The 17,432-nt window shown below is 36.3% G+C and overlaps 1 protein-coding gene across 1 annotated transcript in view; it reads left to right on the top strand.

Annotated features, from left to right (window-relative positions):
- Positions 1–17,432, top strand: part of LOC148947443 (uncharacterized) — a 124,696-nt gene that overhangs the window by 44,850 nt on the left and 62,414 nt on the right. Inside the window, exon 4 of the mRNA XM_089095853.1 lies at positions 1,402–1,538. Within this exon, the coding sequence (XP_088951979.1) occupies positions 1,402–1,538 (137 nt within the window). The remainder of the gene's footprint in view (positions 1–1,401; positions 1,539–17,432) is intronic.

Genomic DNA, 17,432 nt, shown 5'->3' with positions numbered 1-17,432 from the left:
TAGGATAAAAAGAACATATTTTATGTTTCCTAGTGACTATAAAGATTGCACGGTGGTTAGGTTTGTGGGGGGGGGGGGGTACTTACCTAAATAAACTGTAGGGTGACCAATGAAAATAATTTTATTTTTAAAATAAAAAATGAAATTGTAATCACATTGCTAATTGTGGCTGCCAAGGCTTCAAGTTCATCAATAACATTCATTGTTGTTTCAATTGTGTCACAATACTTTCTGATAATTTAATAACATTGCATGCCCGTTATATACGAAATCTCAAGGGTGAATTGTTATGTAACGGGGGAAAACCATACGTAACCAGCTCTCTGATTGGCTGAGAAGGAGGATGTATCCGACTCGCTGATTGGCTGAGAAGGATGCATGTACTTCCGGTTTCCTATTCCAGGACACCTTGACATTCATCCCTAGCATGCACTTGTCCAAAACAACAATAATAAATAAATCCCTCAGGCCTAAAGATTAAAGAAACCATAATGTTTCTTAATTCCCCCTTTGGGAATCAATACGTCCCCCACCGAATATGTAAATCAAGTTCTCAGGTTAGGTTCGCCTCAAGATTAAAGAAACCATAATGTTTCTTAATACCCCCATCGTGAACTATTACTGTCCCCTTCGATTATGTAGAACAAGTTCACATGTTAGGTTCGCCAAACAATCTCATAACATTCGCGTTGAGCAAGTACATTCTCACTGACAATGAATCATAAAACAGACATAAATTGCTGTTGACATCCATAAATGTGACAAAATTCCTGTTTTTCCATTCTCACTGACAAAAACCATAAAAACAGACATAAAAGTGACAAAATTCCTGTTTTTTCATTCCCACTGACAAAAACCATAAAAACAGACATAAATTTGAGAAAGTTCCTGTTTTTTCATTCTCACTGACAAAAACCATGAAAACATCCATAACCATCCATGAAAAACATCAAATAAATCGACCAACACACATAACCATCCATGAAAACAGACATAAATGTGAGAAAATTCCTGTTTTTCCAAGTGAGAAAATTCCTGTTTTTTCATTCTCAGTGACAAAACCATAAACCACGTGGTGCACGTGGGATCAATAGGGGCCATTCTACTGATATTGTTGGAGCAACTTCTTTTGAAATGTAGAACTTCATGTTTAAAGTTGCAGATTGTAGTTATATTATTACTCGGTACAGAGGAGTAGGAGCAAAATTATCCCAAAAACCCTCACTATATGGAAATAGTTGTAGTCTGCTCCTTAATTTTTCGGTATTTCATGTGCTTTTATTTTTCAACGAAAGTGCTTTTGGGGGACAGTGTTTTTAACCCCATAGAGCCAATGTACAAAGCAATGGTTTAGGCTCCCTCTCTTGTTTTTTTTTTGAAGATTTTATTTCCACTTATCAGGGAACATGAAGAAACACTTCGGCGAAGAAGATGGGCTAAAATACAAAGGAAGCGTCAGCAGAAAATTGAAGAGAAGGAAAGAGAAAAACAAGCCAGGGAAGAAATACCCCGTGAGGAGACAAGAGGCTTTGCTAGAGGTACGAATCACATAGCCAAAAATTATTAAAGAGCCATATGCCTCCAATGCATTATTTTTTTACTTTTTTTCCTCGGCCGATTCGTATGAAAAGCGCGGTCATAGAACTTGGGGGATGGGGAATTTTTAGTCGACATTTTAAGGGCTGAATGTGATTGAACGGCTACCATCCACCTCCCGTGTTTTCCCCCAAAATACCCATGGTATCGAATTAAAACTGTAAGATAAGTCATTTTGTTCAGAATATTCAAAAAGTCTAATTAGTATGCATCCGGGGTTGACTTAACACCCGCAACCACACGAGCAATGACCCCTGATTTACGTAAATAATCAGTTATTCGCAAATAGGCTTTAGTAGAATGGGAAATTTCACTTCTTGTCTTAGTTGTCCTATCACCCTAGAAATCTTAAAAGATTGTTCTTTTTCCAAGATTTCCCAAGGTGTTTCATGGTGTACTCCTGGAAGGACACATGTTCCTGAGTAAACCCAAAGACGTTTTTATGCTGGGTTGATATCTCGGGAATTGACCGGGTATAGAGTTGAAATATTCAGAGTGTTATGGGGTCCTGTGAACGTTGAATTTCGAAGGACTTGAATTGAAGGACTAGCTAAATCGAAAGACAGCATTTGTGTCCAGGTAATAAAAACAGTACATCAGTAATATCTCGGGAAGAGACTTTTGGACATGTTGTAAATTTCAAAGTAGTCTTGGTAGAAGAGCGGGGAGGGAATGGGGACTTCAATTTTTGAGTGGGGGAGAGGCCCCCCCCCCATTTTGTGTCCGAAACGATTTTAACATAAGCTGTTATGTTAGTGAGAATCTATTTATGCTTCCTTTGCCACAGATAAAATGTTTTGGGAGGCAAAATCTTGCAAATTCTAGTAGATATTTAATTGCAAGTGTTCAGATACTTCCTCCCCTGCGCGATGTAGTATGGTCAGCAACTCATTTTATAATTTGTAAAAAAAAAAAAAAATATAACGGACCTGTAAAATAGGTCCGATATATTTCCCACATTTTTATTCTATATTGACCTAACGCCTATTGGATTCTTTTTTTTTATATTTTCCTTTAATTCATGATGACCAGGAATTTAGAGACCCTCTCTTAAGATAGGTCAGATTGTGTCCTGATACCCAAATAGGTCGATTAGGTTGGATTATGCCCTGTGCCATTAACAGGGGCGTAACAGGGGCGTCTAACTTACAGCCCTTGCCCTGGGGGTCGTTAGGGGGTTGACATCCCCAAAGGCATAATTTTTGGGACTTTCACTAATTCTGAAGAAATTAGATGTCTCACAATTTATAGTGGGTGTCTGTTTTGGGAAATAATTGGTGTAGGGGTAAGGCTTGTTGCCCTCGAGTAACTTTTGACTCTTACAGAGGGTAGTATAACTTCTAATTCCATTCAAATGCCCCATCCAAAGTTTATATGACAATCTATTCTGTAAAAGCCTTATATGCCCCCAGGGCATAACGCACAACCTTTGCCCCAGGGATCTAGTGGGCTGCGTCAACCCTGGAAGCATTGTTACATGTCCTTTGGACAATTTTGTTAGGCAGCGCAATCGCGCTGCCTAACTAAAGAACGATGTTGGCAAAATTTATTTTTTTTTCATACCAGGTCACTTCGTATCGAAGGAGTTGTCATAGAAACTTCGAAAAGGGCTCATTCAACTGGAAATCGGCAGAGTGGCTTCTGCCTTTTTTAATAGTCGAAAGTGATTGGAAGGCAACTAAAACCCCTTCCATGCCCACCATTCCCCCAAACACATCCAATCAAAATTTTGAGATAGCCATTTTATTCAGCGTAGTTGATTTCTCAGATGGAAAATATGCATTTGAGGAAGTCTCTCCCCCACAACCCTCAGGGAGAGGGTCTTAAGTTATGCCCTGGGGCATATCAGAAAGATGTTGGCACAATGTATTATTTATAATTTTTTCCTTTCGACCAGTAAACTCCGTATCGAAGAAGTTGTCGTAGAAACTTCGAAAAGAGCTTATTCAATTGGAAATTGGAGTGGCTAGTGCCCTTTTTAATAGTCGAAAGTGATTGGGAGGCAACTAACAACCTTTCCGTGCCCACCGTTTCCCCAAACACATCCAATCAAAATATTGAGAGAGCCATTTTGTTCAGCGTAGTTGATTTCCAGATAGAAAATATGTTTTTGAGGAGGTCACTCCCCATCAATCCTCAGGGCAAGGGTTTTAAGTTATGCCCTGGGGGCATATAAGAACGATGTTGGCACAATGTATTAATTGTTTTTTTTTTCCTTTAGACCAGGGACTTCGTATCGAAGAAGTTGTCGTAGAAACTTCGAAAAGGACTCATTCAATTGGAACTCGAAGTGGCTTGTGCCCTTTTTAATGGTCAAAAGTGATTGGAAGGCAACTAACACCCCTTCCACGCCCACCATTTCCCGAAACACATCCAATCAAAATTTTGAGATAGCCATTTTGTTCAGCGTAGTTGATTTTTAGATAGAAATTATGTTTTTTACGAGGACACTCTCCCAAAGCCCTCAGGGCAAGGGCTGTAAGTTATGCCCTGGGGACATATAAGGTTTTTATAGAAATTGTTGTCATAGAAACTTTAAAAAAGGTACATTCGATTGGAAATTCAAAGGGCTAGTGCCCTTTTTAATAGTCAAAAGTGATTGGAAGGAAACTAACCCCCCTCTCGCGCCCACCATTTCCCCAAACACATCCAATCAAAATTTTTAGATAACCTTTTTGTTTAAAGAAGTTGAAACTTCTGGAAATTAGGAGATCAAAAGTGATTGGAGAGAAACTAACCCCCTTCTCGCGCCCACCATTTCCCCAAACACATCCAATCAAAATTTTTAGATAACCTTTTTGTTTAAAGTAGTTGAAAGTTCTGGAAATTAGGAGATAGCCATTTTGTTCCACGCAGTTTATAGTTCAGGAAATTATACCTTTGAGCAGGACACTATCCCCACAGTCTTCAGGGCAAGGGTTATAAGTTTTTATTGAAATCTTTGTCGTAGAAACTTGAAAAAGGGCTCACTCGATTGGAAATTCAAAGGTCTAGTGCTCTTTTCAATAGTCGAAAGTGATAAGATGGCAACTAACCCCCCTCTCACGCCCACCTTTTCCCCAAGCACATCCAATCAAGTTTTAGATAGCCATTTTGTTCTGCGTAGTTGATTTTCAGATAGAAATTATGTTTTTGAGGAGGACAATCCCCCACAGCCCTCAGGGCAAGGGTTCTAACTTATGCCCTGGAGGCATATAAGGTTTTTATAAAAAAATAGTGTCATAGAAACTTCAAAAAAGGCTCATTCAATTGGAAATTCAAAGGGCTAGTGCCCTTTTTAATAGTCAAAAGTGATTGGAGGGCAACTGACCCCCCTCTTACGCCCACCTTTTCCCCAAACACATCCAATCAAAATTTTTAGATAACCATTTTAATCAATGTAGATGAAAGTTTTGGAAATTAGGGCTTTAAGGATGTCAAACCTCCCCCCCCCACAGCCCTCAGGACAAGGGTTGTAAGTTATTCCCTGGGGACATATAAGGTTTTTATAGAAAGCGATATTGTAGAAATTTCAAAAAGGGCTCATTCAATTTGAAATTTAAAGGGCTAGTGACCTTTTAATAGTCGAAAGTGACTGAAGGGCCAATAACCCCCCTCTCAAGCCCACCATTTCCCCAAACACATCCAATTAAAATTTTGAGATAGTTATTTTGTTGAAACTAGTCAAATGTTCTGGAAATTATGTATTTAAGGATGAAAAAACCCCAGAGCCCCCAGGGCAAAGGTTGTAAGTTGTTCCCTGGGGGCATGTAAGGTTTGTATAGATAGAGTTGTCGTAAGAACTTTAAAAGTGGCTCATTCAATTGGAAATTGCAAGGGTTAGTGTTTATTACAATAGTCGAAAGGGATTGGAGGGTAACTAACCTCCCTCTCACGCCCACCATTCCCCCAAACACATCTAGTCAAAATTTACAGATAGCTATTTTATTCAACGTAGTAGAAAGTTCAGGAAATTAGGTCTTTGAGGATAACAATAACCCCCCCCCCCTCCAGCCCTCATGGCAATTGTTATAAGTTGTGCCTTGGACGCATATAAGGGTTTTATTGAAAGCGGTGTCGTAGAAACTTCAAAAGGGCTCATTTGATTGGAAATTGAAAGGTCTAGTGCCTTTCTTAATAGTTGAAAGTGCCTTTCATTTTCCCAAACACATTCAATAAAAATTTTGAGATAGACATTATGTTTAACGTAGTTGAACGTTCTGGAAATTAGGTCTTAGAGGATGACAACCAGCCACACAGCCCTTAGGATAAGGGTTGTAATTTATACCCTGGGGCATATAAGGTGTTTATAGAAAGCTTTCTTGTAGAAACTCAAAAAGGGCTCATTCGATTGGAATTCGAGAGACTTAATGTCCTTTTTAATAGTCGAAAGTGATTGGAAGGCTTGACATTTTTATAGTAAAGATCGATATGGGTATAATGTATTACTTTTTTTTGTTGTTGTTGTTTAGACCAGGGCATTTCATATCGAAGGAGTTGTCGTAGAAACTTCGAAAAGGGCTAATTCGATTGAAAATAGAAAGAGCTGATGCCCTTTTTAATAGTCTAAAATCATTGGAGGGAAACTAATCCCCCTCCCACGCCCACCCTCCAATTTGCCTTTATGTTTAAAAACTAAATGTTGCCTTAAGTTTAAATCAAAATGCACTATGTTAATGCTAATTCCCAATAAGGCATCTCAGCAGTATCCCAAGAACGACTGAGGCTATTATGTACAAACTTTCGGGGCTACTTCTGCTCTTAAAATTTAACAAAAACAAAATAGCGTAAGTGTATCCAAGCTATCAAAGAAAGTAAACAGATTTTTTTGCAAATGGTATTAAGTTTTCCAGTTCAGGTCAACTAGAAGAGGTACGAAACTAAATTAAATACTAATATTTGTGTCCAGATTTTTAAAAGGGTGTATGTTGTTAAAAATTGCTGACAATTTTTCTCCAGCATACAAATAGCAGGCCAAACTATAAGGTCTTAAAAAAACGAAAAGATTTAAAGTATTATTTGCTTTTTCCCTGAAAAGGCTAAGCCAATGTAAAACGAACAGACTTTTTCCACAAAATAAGTTTTGAGTTCACAAAAATGACTTGTTCAAGGGACCTATAAAACAAATAAGATAATATATATATATATATATATATATATATATATATATATATATATATATATATATATATATATATATATATATATATATATATATATATATATATATATATATATATATATATATATATATATATATATATATATATATATATATATATATATATATATATATATATATATATATATATATATATATATATATATATATATATATATATATATATATATATATATATATATATATATATATATATATATATATATATATATATATATATATATATATATATATATATATATATATATATATATATATATATATATATATATATATATATATATATATATATATATATATATATATATATATATATATATATATATATATATATATATATATATATACCCCTCCTTAAATTTATATATTAATATATATATAAATATATATACCCCTCCTTATAAAATGTACCCCTCCTTAAATTTTTATAAATATAGAATTGAGACGTTTGAGAAGGAAATATGTTAAAAAACAATTCTTAGACTTACTTCATAATGTGTAGAATAATTGTAGTTAGAACATTTTGACTGCAAATGCACTATAGTTTACCCACAATCCCCTTCTATTATGCAAATATATAACCCAAAATACATATTTCCCGTGTATTTTGCCATGCGTCATTTTTGTTTCAATCTGTGAAATTAAATAAAAATGATATCAAATATTTAATATATTAAAGGTAAATATCAAATAAAAAAAGCAATTTTATTTTACAAAATTACACGTAGTGGGTGTCATATGGCACTTTATGATTGCCTTAACAGTTCAGAATTAGCTATTAAATGTAGTTTTATAGGTCCTGAATTGCCCTTGAAACATGAAGTTCCAGTGAAACTGGGTGGGGTACAATAGTTCCATATGAGACAGCACAAGAGTTTTTCAAAAATACAGTGTTGTACCCTGTTATTGATCTTCTTTCTACAGAGATTGAAAGTAAGCTAGAAGAGAACAGTTTTGAAGTTTTGAACAACTTAGCGTAATGCTAGGTGTAAACAAAACGAACAAAGACAGTGTAAGCTTTGTGTGTAAACACTATAAGCTCGATTTTGAACGCTGCGTGTCTGCGCTACAGGGTTTTACGGAGTTGAGGATATAAAAAACAAAAATATTCTAGAAACGGCATCTGTTTTTGCTGAAAAACGCTTCAAATGTGTGCTTCCTCTGATATTTGTTCTATTTATACAGTACTTCACTATTCCTGAGAATTCTGCGTCGTGTGGAAGACTTTTTTCTTGTCTTCGATGGTTGAAGACGTACTGCTGCAATACCACGAGGCAAGAAAGATCTTCACTTGCACTGTTGCCAATTGAAAGAGAAATTGTAGGTGACTACAATTTTCGTAACAAGTCTGTGTGTATTATAGGTTTATTTTATATGTACATTCGTCTAATTTTGAAATGTAATAAGATTCTTGTTACAGTATAACATTAGACTTTGAATTATATGTAATAAAACTTGGAATTATCCGGTATTTTTGCTTTTGCTTCATGTGGCCCGGTTATTTGAATGTTATTAATATAAAGCAGCAAACCCACTACCAAATTGACTTGATAAGAAGTCATAAATAATATCAAACAGTTTGTGGTAACGAACTGTAAGTAAGGAGCGACCCGGCTCAATAGTAACCGAAACTCTAAAAACCGGAATTTGGATACCCATAGATACATCAATAGAGTCAAATTTTTATGCTGATTTCAAATGTATGTGTTTCATCAAATTTAGCCTTGCCCATCAAAAGTTAAGCGCCAGAAGAAGTTTGACTTGTTTTTGAAAAAAGGGGAAAACAAACCCTAAAAGTCATAGCACTTAAATGAAAATCACACCATCGGATTCAGCGTATCAGACAACTCTTCTGTGGAAGTTTCAGGCTCCTATCTGTAAAAATGTGGAATTTTGTATTTTTTGTCAGAAGAAAGATCATGCATGAGTGTTTATTTGTTGTTGTTTTTTTGTTTTTTTTCCCAGGAGTGATCGTATCGATCCACTAGTCCTAGGATATAGTAAGAGGGCCCATTTGAACGAAAATTAAAAGTTATAGTGCATTTTTAAAGTGACCAAAAAAATTGGAGGGCAACTTGGCCCCCTCCCACGCTCTTTTTTTTCCCAAAGTCACCCAATCAAAATTTTGAGATAGCCAGTTTGTTCATCATAGTCGAGAATCTAATAATTATGTCTTTGAGGATGATTTAATCCCCCACAGATCCCGGGGGAAGGGGTGGAACGTATGAACTTTGTCCATTGTTTACATATAGTTTTGGTTAATGGGAAGTATAAAGACGTTTCAGGAGGGATTTTTTCTGATGGGGGGGTGTCAGAGGAGGGGGTTCGGGGGGTGGATCCTTCCATGGAGGATTTTTCCTTGGGGGAAGGGACATTTATATGAAGTTGGCGCCGGATTTCCCAGCATTATTTAAAAAACGATCAGAAATTAAATAAAAAATATTAGTTTTTTCAACTGAAAGTAAAGAGCAACATTAAAACTTAAAATAAACAGAAATTATTAAGTATATGAGGGGTTCGCCCCCTAGTCAATATCTCGCCCTTTTCACTAAAAGAGCTATCTATTCTAATTAACCGGCCTTTGTGATTCAGGGGTTTGTGATTCGAACAAAATTCGAACTTTAGCGTAAAGAGAAAGGTATCGACCAGGGGGAAAACTTCCTAATATACGTAATAAAACATATGAATATAAAAATTCGTTACGTAAGTTAATTCGTAAGTTACGTCAGAACTAAATTTCGAGAAAGTCATTTAGCCAAAAAGAGGAAAATTAATATGCGAATTTCTTTTTAATTTTTCATATACGGTGAGCCAAAATCAAAGCTGCATTAATTCAAAAACGTTCAGAAATTAAATAAAAAAAAAGAAGTTTTTTTTAACTTAAAGTAAGGAGCAACATTAAAACTGAAAACAAGCCGAAATTATTCCGTACATGAAAGGGCTGTCCCCTCCTAAACACCTCGCTCTTTACGGTAAAGTTTGAATCTATCACACAACTTATTTTTTTAAAACAATAAAAAAAATTAGCGTAAAGAGCGATACATTGAGGAGGGGACAGCCCCTTTCATATACAGAATAATTTCTGTTCGTTTTAAGTTTTAATGTCACTCCTTACTTTCAGTAGAGATGACCCTAAATGTCCGATCGCTCACCCCTGCTGCCACCTACAACTTTTTTTAACACCAAATATGGGCATAAAGTCCCTAGGGAGAACATATGGTTAATGGGGTCAATGACCTCTTTTTCCCGAGGTCGATGTTGTTGTTGTTGTAAGTGCACGCTCTCAGTGAATGTCAAGGACGATTTATTTGTTGTTTTGGGCAAGTGCACGCTAGGGAAGAATGTTGTGATCCAGAAATAGGAAACACTTTTGTTGTTGTTCTTGTTTTGGACATGTACATGCTCGAGGCGAATATTATGAGTTTCCAGAAATAGAAAACAGTTAGATCACGTGTTTCCTTCTCAACCAATCAGCGAGTTGGTTACATCCCCCTTCTCAACCAATCAGAGGGCTCGCAAACATATTAGCGAGGGATGGAATATAAGGAAAGAGTTTTTTGCTAAAGTTTTATTAGTCTGTGAATAGAATTCAAAGGAGTGAGAACAGTTTTGACTTTACTCATTTGGATATATATTTGTGTTGATGATGACGAGTGGAATGTTTACCCTCTTAGAAGTTGATAGTGGAGTTGAAGGTAATAATACAAGATCACCAAGCATTGCGGTAGAAATCACAAAAGGATCACTAAATTGTCTGGAATGGGATGCAGTATATGCAAGAGATGTTATATCCTTGAGCAAATTTAAAATGAAGGATCAATTATTTTTTGCCGCTAAAGTTGATTTAGCACATGTGAATAGACTTCAATGTGCTTTAAGTGTATTAGTGAAACATATCGAAGACAATAAACTGTATCGCTAATTGTACATGCTCTGTATTATTGATGTTGTTGTAATTATTCATTAAAATTGTTTCGAAATCGAAAATGTTCTCTCTCTTTTCTGGTTAGGTTAGGCTAGGGGCTAACGAATCAGGGTCAGTCTAGAGTCAGCAGTCAGAGTGAAAGGATTGAAAAATGAATAAATTTGAGAAAGAGATAATTAGATCAAATCTAGTGTTTATGGAAAAACATTTGATTTTGGATGACGATTTTCTCGAGTTATCTCTTAAACGCAGGATATTCTCTTGTCAGGGAACACTTGACAATATAATGAGGAGTGATTCTCCCCCATCGGACTATTGTATGAAACTTTTAAAATGTGACTCAAGTGCTTATAGTCAATTTATTGATATATTAATTGAAACAAGGCAGAATCATATCGTGGATATACTTTTGAAAACATTGCCAATGGATTCAATGTAGATGGCTCCTCCTTCGAAAGAGGTAACGTAACAGAGCTACTCCTCTCCCCACATTTCCCCTCACTGAATTTATGGAGCGAGGACGATCAGTTTCGTTTTAGCTGTGAGAGAGTTGACATCGGAAACCGAAAAATGTTCTATATATGTCCATTTTACATGTACACTCTTGGCAGTTGGACTCAATGTGAGAATTGTACAATTATAGATGACTATAGTGAAAAGTGCAAATTATGTAATCCTTGTAAATTACATAGAGGCTATGCAGTACAAATTAAAGGATGTAATTCATGTCTTGAAGAGGTGTGTGACTCTCATCCTAGAGGGTACCTGTGCTCCAATTGTCACTATGATAAATATGATCAGTGGGAGAATACTTAACCCGCGAGGATTGGAAAGAATCCCAAACGTGATTTTAGTTTATTTCTACGAGATTGGTATTGTCGTGGATTTAAATTATTCTGGGAAGAGGAGTCTGGTCTACGATTCAACTGTTGGACTAACAAGACAATTTTGTTTCTACGTCATCGTTGTGATGACACTGCCTACTATGACTATAAGCCAAGTGATTTTTATTTGGCAGTTATCGAATATGATTCACCACTTGAAAACATTGCATATGATATTGCTTCAAATAGACAGATTGAAACTCGTGAATTTCATAATATGAATGCAAATAGTATCATCGACTATACAAAGAGATATGACAAGAGTGAAGCTACATTGTACTGTAGAAAATGTGACCCTGACTTTGCAGTCAATCAAGATCAATATACAGTGAATCCAAATGATTTACCAGCATTAGTGGTTCACGACAGTTGCCTATACATTGAAGAAGAAATCTAAAAGTGGAGATTTAAAGACATTGTTGTATATATATGCATTTTATTAATAAACAAATTCACAAACATTTTTTAAGCACTTTACTCTTAGGGCACTGAAATCAATACTGTATAGGTCTGAGAGGATATTTTCCACTAGAAAGTCATTCAGACGTGGATTGTCACTATAAATGTGGAGAAACTGCTTGTAAGTATAGCCGCGACATCGGAACACAAAATATAGTAGTGCATGGAAGCCACAGCTTTTAGTCGTTAGATCCTGCACCCTCTTCAGATTTTGAATAATAGTTGTCCCACTGATCTCAATATAGTTGCTAATGTGAGGCGTGTAGAATGTATATGGTAGACCAAGAGGATCAAAAAATTCAATCGTCTTCATTGTTTGAAAGATGCACAGCCAATGACCCGTCAGCACAATCGACGGACTGCTATTAACAATAATCAAGATATTGTTGACACTTTGAATTTTTCCAAGAAAGTCCGAGGGCAGACATTAGGATTTGTACTGGGACATGTAGGGGTCCATATTAAATACATTGATTATTTGACCGGTGTTCATGGCGCCAAGTCTAGTAGAACACTGCCTTCGGGAGTGATTTCCCAATAGGTTTCATATTTATTTAGTGACATTAGTTCAATACTCTTAGCAAAAGGGTTGGAAAATGTATACTCTAAACGGATACTTCCCGTACATACTATACTCATATCCTGCGTGCCAGACAAATCCAGTACAATGATACCATGTGTTTTAGCAAACATATCTCTGGTTATACCATTTTCAAATAGTTGAGAGTCATGATCTAGGGTTTGCATGGTCAACTCATACAATGTTCTATAGGATTTATCAAAAGATAGATTGTAGAGTGGGATGCCGTTTACTTTACACACAAGAGATGAAAGTCCAAACATCTCGAATTTATGTGGGAATTCAGTCCACGATCCTATTGCACTGGCGCTTTTTACAAATGCCAATGCAAGTTTTGACGGGATTTCGCCATTGATAAAGGATGAATCGGTGAAGGTGCGAGAGCCCATGGCACTATGAAGTTGATTGGTTATTGTATGAGGAATAAGTAGTTTAATATTATTTCCATTGGCTCTCAGTTTTTCCACGGCCAAAGAAACAGAACTAATTACCTGTTGTTTGCGTACATGAAGTATTGCCGATGTGATGGAGAGACTTACATCAGGATTGACAGCAAGTTCTTTTCTCAATATGAAATTGGATGGTGCAAGCGTTTGTTTTATATCCACTTTAACATTGGGCGGCAGCCATAGGGGTATATTAAATATTTCATGATATATTTTTCCAACTAGATGTAATTCACTAGTTGTAGCATTTGTACTATCAGTATTAGTAATATATTCATAGCCATTGGAGGCGCCTCTCATTTACTTGTATCCCTTTGGTGTCATTAACATGAATTGCATATAGCTAGTATAATTTGAGATATTGTTGCTTGTGCTCACCAGCGTGCCATTGATGTAGACACTAATTTGACGAAATAAATTATGTAATATACAATTTTCATAGAATATTCCATCGGCCCAAATTGGCATTGTATTATTGTATTTCCGGACTTTCTTTTGTAAATCTATACATGTAGAAGACATGTCCATAAAGTAGTCTTCATTGGAATAAATTTGAAAGTGGATATTATTGGAGAGGGGTTGTTGTGGATAAAATTGTTCATAGTATCCATGCTTGACACTCACATCAACATTTTCAGCATTGAATAGATTTAATGAGGCGGTGATTGAAGGTTGAGAATCCTTATGCGGTAGGTAGGACATTTTAGGAGAAGAAATCTAGTTTCGATCTAACAATTTTCTTCCTGGGACTTCTTCTTCTGTTTACAGCACGTGTTGGCTTTTTCCTTTTTTTCTTTGACAAGAGAGATGATGTTTTTCGTTTCTGACCTGAAAGGAGACTGATGAGTGATGCATTGTTTCTTGACCTTTTTAAGCTTTTACCATTTTGTTTTAATCTCTCGCCAAGGGTTCGCGCACTGGATCTAAGATTTTACGAAGTACTTTTTTGAAAATCCTCGCTAGAGCCCCAATCGTATAGTGTAGAAGATGCAAAATCTGTCGCAGCTGGTACAAGATTTTTTCTAGCCAGTGGTAGTGAAGAGCGAAACAGCTTAGCAAACCAACTGCCAAGACCGTAGCCAGACATTGACGAGCGACCTTTGTAATAGTCTATTCCATTGCCCTGTTGTCTTGGGCCAAGAGTATTAACATAGCATTCAATATCGGGGCAAGTCAATACCACTTTTTTATTAGAAATCTTACTTTTGAACTATGGGACGAAAATGGCATGTAATCACAGCCAAAACTTTTGAAATTGTTATGGGATCACCTAGTTCAGTTTTTAGTGTTAACTGACAGAGTTCCAAATAGGAAGTGTTTACGGGAATACACTGAAGATGCTTTATATTGTAGTGGTGAATATGCTCTTGATTGGTTTTTCGTTCAAGAACTCGTAGGAGGGGAACATTTGAATTACCAACCAGAGACGTTTCCACAAATGAGGCGTAGAGAAATATACAAGTGCCTGTGGAGAAGGCAGGCTGGTAGTCAGCAAAAATGAAATTAGTGTTTCCGGCACTTTTGCCATTGATTATATTGAGATTAAAGCTAAGAACATCCTTTAGGTTATCATTGAGAACAACCTTTTCGTTGGCAATAGGTGAACTAATGTAGATCTTGCCCTCCTCCTTTGAATAGTTGAAATGAAAAACTCTTTTTTTACGAGCAGAAATTCTTTTATTAATAGAACGACATAAATCATTCATACAGGTGAGCTCCTCGTAGGGTAATTCAATATATGGATAATCCATCCAATTGATCTTTTGAATTTGTTCTTGATCACCTAAGGATGGTGGTGGCGGCCAATCATAGGGTGTAATTTTTATTTCATATTTACGATCCTTTCTAAGGATGTCGTAGGTATTTTTGAGAATACAGTCGACAAGAGCCACTTCATACTTTCCATTGTCTTCGAATTTGATGGTGGGGGAGAGTTTCGTCCAAAAATCACTTGTTCTATTCAAGTCATTGTAGAGAGGATCAGAAACATTGGACATGAAAGTCACATAGAAATCATTGGGCATTGTTAATATCTTCAGCACTGACCCTAGAATCCAAATCTGAGTTGTATCCTAGCCAGCGAACAAGCAACTGTCTCTTGCCCCAACGAGTACGACTCTTTAATATCTTTTCAATTTGATACATTTCACTAGTGTTTCTAACTTTTTGCACTTGATATTCATAAAAACCGCCGAGAATATCTTCATATTTGGTGTCTCGCAGTCGATAGGTCGTGGGCTCGGTATCCAGGATTTTGGACACTTTGAAAAGTTCAGTGCTCCATAAATAATTCCCCTTTTCAAAAATAATGGTGGTTCTATTAATTCGAGCAGTATCACCAACATTGACTTTCTTCTTCACATTTTTTTTTCTTTTCCATCATTGGAATATTGCTTTAGAAAAGCATAAAATGTATTTTCATTGTAGTGAACATCCCGAGGGCTTGAGTTGGACAGAGATCGATGGGGTCGATGGTTGTATATCTGCCTGATTTTATCTAAATTATGGATAAAAGCCGGTGTATATTTCAGTGTAAAATATCTTGAAATTAATAGACGAATAGTTCTTACTAGACGCTCGGCGACTGCAGCTTTTATTGGGCTGTGAGGATGATAGAGTGATTTACAATATTTCAATAGAAACTTATGCACATTTAGATTAACAAATTAACTACAACTGTCCGATTGAATTTTTCTATACGAATCCTGTTCAAGAATACTTTCAATGGCCCAAGCAACTTCAACACCTCTCTTTGACCGTAATGGGATGGCATAGGCATAGCGACTAAAGATACTGATTGCCACCAGAATATATTTGTAGGGTGCATTTTGACGCCGTTGAATTGCGTCTAGAGTGAGGAGATCCATTCGCTTTATATGCAGAGGGAAAAAGGCTTTAGTTTGTCGATATTGTTTACTGCGAAGCCTGCGATTCCGATGTAGTGTGTAACTTGGTTCATTTTCTAGATACTCTTTTGCATTTTCCAATGTGGTACCGGAGACAACTCTAGAAAGTGTTTTGGGAGAATTTAAACTTCCCGCTTCACCAATATTTTCATAGACACCTTTCAGAACTTCAACCATTTTGAACACAAACACGTTGTGTAATGTCCACTCCCCTTTTGCACACTGGAGGGTGAATCAATTAGTCTTCGCTTTTGACTAGCAGCCACAGGTGTTGTAAAATCAGTAGTGCTACTAGTATTTTCAGATATTGAATCTTCTTCTTCTTTTTTAAATGGTGTTGGTGTTGGTGTTGGAGGAGGACTATATTCTCTTAGTTTCTTTAAAATTTGCTTATTGCCAATAAATCTTTTGGGAAAGTTTGATACACTTAGAAAAGTGTATAGATTATTGTCAAAGGATAAAAGTTCTTTACGATTCGTCACCATATCACAAATTAAATCAACTAGATTATAACTTTTTCCCTGAATTATAATTCGTTTCCCTGTGCTATCGACTTGAACTTGATGTTCATCATCAGTTTCCAACTAGAGATATGATAATACTCTTTTTTTCTTTGTTCTCTATAGGTGAGTGGCAATAGGTTTCCAATTTTCGATACAATTGAATTCAATTCCTTCTCCTTTGATTGCAATGCTGAATCTTGAGGAGATGTTTCCTGTTTAGAGGGATCAGTGGTGGTGGCGACGGTGGGTCTCTCACGATAGGGTTTATGTTTGTCCACACGTCGCAATGCATCTTGAAGTAAAAGCAGTTTTTTGTCATCGGCAATATTCTGATCATTAATGAATTTGCTTAGATTGTCTTCAAAATGTTCGACGGGCGGGAGGACAAGTTCAAATGGTGTCAATTTATAGGGTTTTGCCATTCTCTAGAGAAAACTGTTTACAAGTCCTGCAATTATTGGCAGTAAAAGTGTGAAAAAGCTACCGCCCGCTTGAAGGAGTCGTTTTGTTTTAAAAATTTTTCACTTTTTTTTAAAAGCCCAGGCGCGTACTGTGGAACGATGTTGCTTTTTCTGTTGTCTAACACCTTCTGGCAGTTGAACATTGCCCTCAGTTAAATTTAAACAAAGTTCAGATATTAGAATAATGAAATCACTGACAACACCTTGTTTGAGTATAGCCTTCCTAAGCAAGGGGTTTGAAGTGATTGAAACGAAAAATAAATGCCGTTGTTTGTGTAGTTTCTTCAGTGTCGTAATGGCAACTAATAGCCTTTTCTACTGTTCACCGGAAGATATACTGTAATTTCATTGTCGAAAATGTCGGTGACTACACGTAGATATTCGGGCATGCTCTTATTAAGATCCAGAAAAATGTAACCATAGGGCTTGTTAGTTTCCTGAGTGTACGCTGACAACAGAAATTTAGGGGCGCCGGTGTATATCTGCTTAATGAGAGTTATGTGCGAGCTAG

This window comes from Artemia sp. Qi Xiang Cuo, chromosome 10 (assembly GCF_049724085.1).
Source record: "Artemia sp. Qi Xiang Cuo chromosome 10, ASM4972408v1, whole genome shotgun sequence".
In the NCBI taxonomy this organism is placed as follows: domain Eukaryota; kingdom Metazoa; phylum Arthropoda; class Branchiopoda; order Anostraca; family Artemiidae; genus Artemia; species Artemia sp. Qi Xiang Cuo.
Note: the sequence above shows the minus strand (reverse complement) of the source record. Positions and strands in the feature narration are given on the sequence as shown.